We start from the raw sequence: 2,602 nt of genomic DNA, 5'->3' as shown, positions 1-2,602 counted from the left end.
GGTGCTCCAGGTCGCGGGGCCCCGCCCACGTCCCTTTCCGAGTGTTCGGACTCCCTTAGGGTCACAGTACGAAGAAACCGAAAGCGTGGCCAGCCCTTCCGCGCCACGCCGGCCCTTTTGAGTAGTTGTGTCAGACATGCCGCGTGTGCCCAGAACTCCCCACGTTTGGCTCTCGGTTTTCTTACGAGCCAGCAGCGGGTGGCCGGGGAAATAGCATGCAGCTCAGACGAGAGGGGACTAGGCCTGGGATGAACAGACACATTTAGTTTCCTCATCAGACACTTGCGTGTTAAGGAGGACACCTGTGTAATGCATTTTCTCGGAAGTGGCATCGTGTGACTCTGTAACCCGTGGCTCTGTAACCTCAGTGCCAGCCCTGGGGTCTGGTTGCTTGCATCTCTGTGTCTCTTTGGCCAGCTGGGAAAAGAGCTGCTTTGCCGGGGCATGTTTAATGTGTATTTTTCTCTCTGTTCTGGGGCTGGCTTTTTGCAGCCCTTAAGCTGGAATTGGAGGAGAAGCTGTTTGGGCAGCATCTGGCCACAGAGGTGATTGTCAAGGCACTGACTGGCTTCAGGAACAACAAAAATTCCAAGAAACCACTGACTCTTTCCTTACACGGCTGGGCTGGCACTGGCAAGAATTTTGTGAGCCAAATCGTAGCTGAAAATCTTCACTCAAAAGGCCTGAAGAGTAACTTCGTCCACCTGTTTGTATCGACTCTGCACTTCCCTCACGAGCAGCACGTAAAACTGTACCAGGCAAGGGAACCCCGTTATCCAGTCCAGCAGCCACTCAGACTGATCTGGGCGACCTGCTTGCTAACTCTGGCCTCTGCTGCTTTTCTTTGTGCTGAAGTAGCCCCAGGCCCTGCTGAGTTAAGGCACACTTACCCCCAAACCTTTTGCCATTTGCAGAGTTCTCCAACTTTTTCCTCACTTGATTCCAAAATAATAGTGGTGTAGGTGACGTTATTTCTTTTAAAAGAGCCGAGAGAGGCGAGGTGGCTGGCTCTTGCTGGTCTTAGTGACCTGATGGCAAATCAGAAACTTTTAACCCAAAACTCCTGACTTCCAGGTCACAGGGCAGCCACTTTCTGCCATGGATGATGCATTCAGCGTTCCCATCACAGCCCTCGGTTAAGTGGAGCAGGCTCACACGGTCTGCTTGGTCTGCTTGGACACCAGCTTCATTTAAGGCTCCCACTGTGATGCAGCGCCAGCTTCGCCTATGCGTCTTAGTGACATAGAGGAGTTTTTCCTCCTCGACCTCTCTGATCCCCTTTGCTCCTCCCATCCTTCAAATCCTCGGCTTTGCTTTTTTTCTTCAAACGAAAGCCTCAGAGAACTGAACCTTACGACCATGTCTCCTTTTGAGATATTCTTTTCACGTTTCATTTATATTAAGTTGTCCAGTAGGGTTCTCATTTAAGTGAATGTCGTCCTCTAGAGGTTAATAGTCCTCCTGGTAGGTGGAGACTTGAAATAAGAAATAGAAACTGAACCGAAGAAGGAAATGAAAGTGGATATTTGCCACGCAAACTAAAGGAAGATTGCCAAAAAGAATAATTTTCTTGGTTTTCAAATTTTTTCATAAATCTCTAGGAATATAGTAATCTAGCCTCTGGAGCCTTTCACTTTTTGAAGTTAGGGCTTGTTGCTTGGATGTCTTTTTGTTTGTTTTAAGAAAGCATGGGAACAAATGCTTTTTGTGAAATGTCATCCAGGTCAGCTCCTCTGTGCGTGGCACCAGTAAAAGACGGTCTTGGGCACCTTGCAAGTCTTACCTGGTTCATAATTCCTCAGTATGCCTGGTCAAATTGAGATTTCAGTCCACAGTGCAATGAAAATTATGAGCGGTTAACAGTCGTTTGAGATCATTATTCATCTACCTTGTACCTCTTATTCCTTTCAGAAGTCCCATTTAATGTGTCATTTCAGTTAGAAACAAACTTTGCATTTCAGCACCTATCTCTCTGCTAGTTTCTGCTTTTTACAGAGCAAGTTTTGGACAGGCCGTTAGCCAGTGAATGGGGTTAGGGTATGGTTTCTGAGAGTTCTCTGTTAAACTCTGAGAGCTCTGCTTTCTAGTTTTTTAGAGCCCAAGGAACGGGGTGGTGCTTCTGCTCCCCGTGGCACACCCTTTGAGCCTGTGCGTCCTATTTCTTCTTTTATGATTGGTCTAGGACCAGTTACGGAGGTGGATTCGGGGTAACGTGAGTGCCTGTGCGAGTTCCATGTTCATATTTGATGAGATGGATAAATTGCACCCTGGCGTCATTGACGCAATCAAGCCATTTCTGGACTACTATGAGCAGATCGATGGTGTGTCTTACCGGAAGGCCATCTTCATCTTCCTCAGGTTAATGGGACGTGGGGGTACACTTTCTCGGGGACACACTTGCCCTTCATTCTCCCAGACCAAGAATGAGGTCCTGTGACCACCAGCATTCTCTTTCCCAGGGACAAAAGTGCCAGCCTAGCATGAGTGACTTCTTGATTTCTTTGACTTTTGGGTTGTTAGTTATCAGCATGACAGAGAGTGGGCAGGAGAAAATGAATTAAAGATAGAATTGCTGATAACAGGCAGTTTCATTACCTGCACA

At 47.6% G+C, this 2,602-nt stretch overlaps 1 protein-coding gene across 1 annotated transcript; it reads left to right on the top strand.

Moving 5' to 3' along the window:
- Nucleotides 1-452: 452 nt before the first annotated feature.
- Nucleotides 453-2,596, top strand: TOR1B (torsin family 1 member B; the record flags this gene model as incomplete). The annotated part of the gene is made up of 2 exons (XM_023532974.1): nucleotides 453-758; nucleotides 2,183-2,596. Coding segments are annotated over 2 exons (561 nt in total), but the record flags the coding sequence as incomplete, so codon positions are not given.
- Between the last annotated feature and the right edge of the window lie 6 nt (nucleotides 2,597-2,602).

This window comes from Pteropus vampyrus, unplaced genomic scaffold (assembly GCF_000151845.1).
Source record: "Pteropus vampyrus isolate Shadow unplaced genomic scaffold, Pvam_2.0 Scaffold95, whole genome shotgun sequence".
NCBI classification, from domain to species: domain Eukaryota; kingdom Metazoa; phylum Chordata; class Mammalia; order Chiroptera; family Pteropodidae; genus Pteropus; species Pteropus vampyrus.
This window is presented reverse-complemented; position numbering and strand designations above follow the sequence as displayed.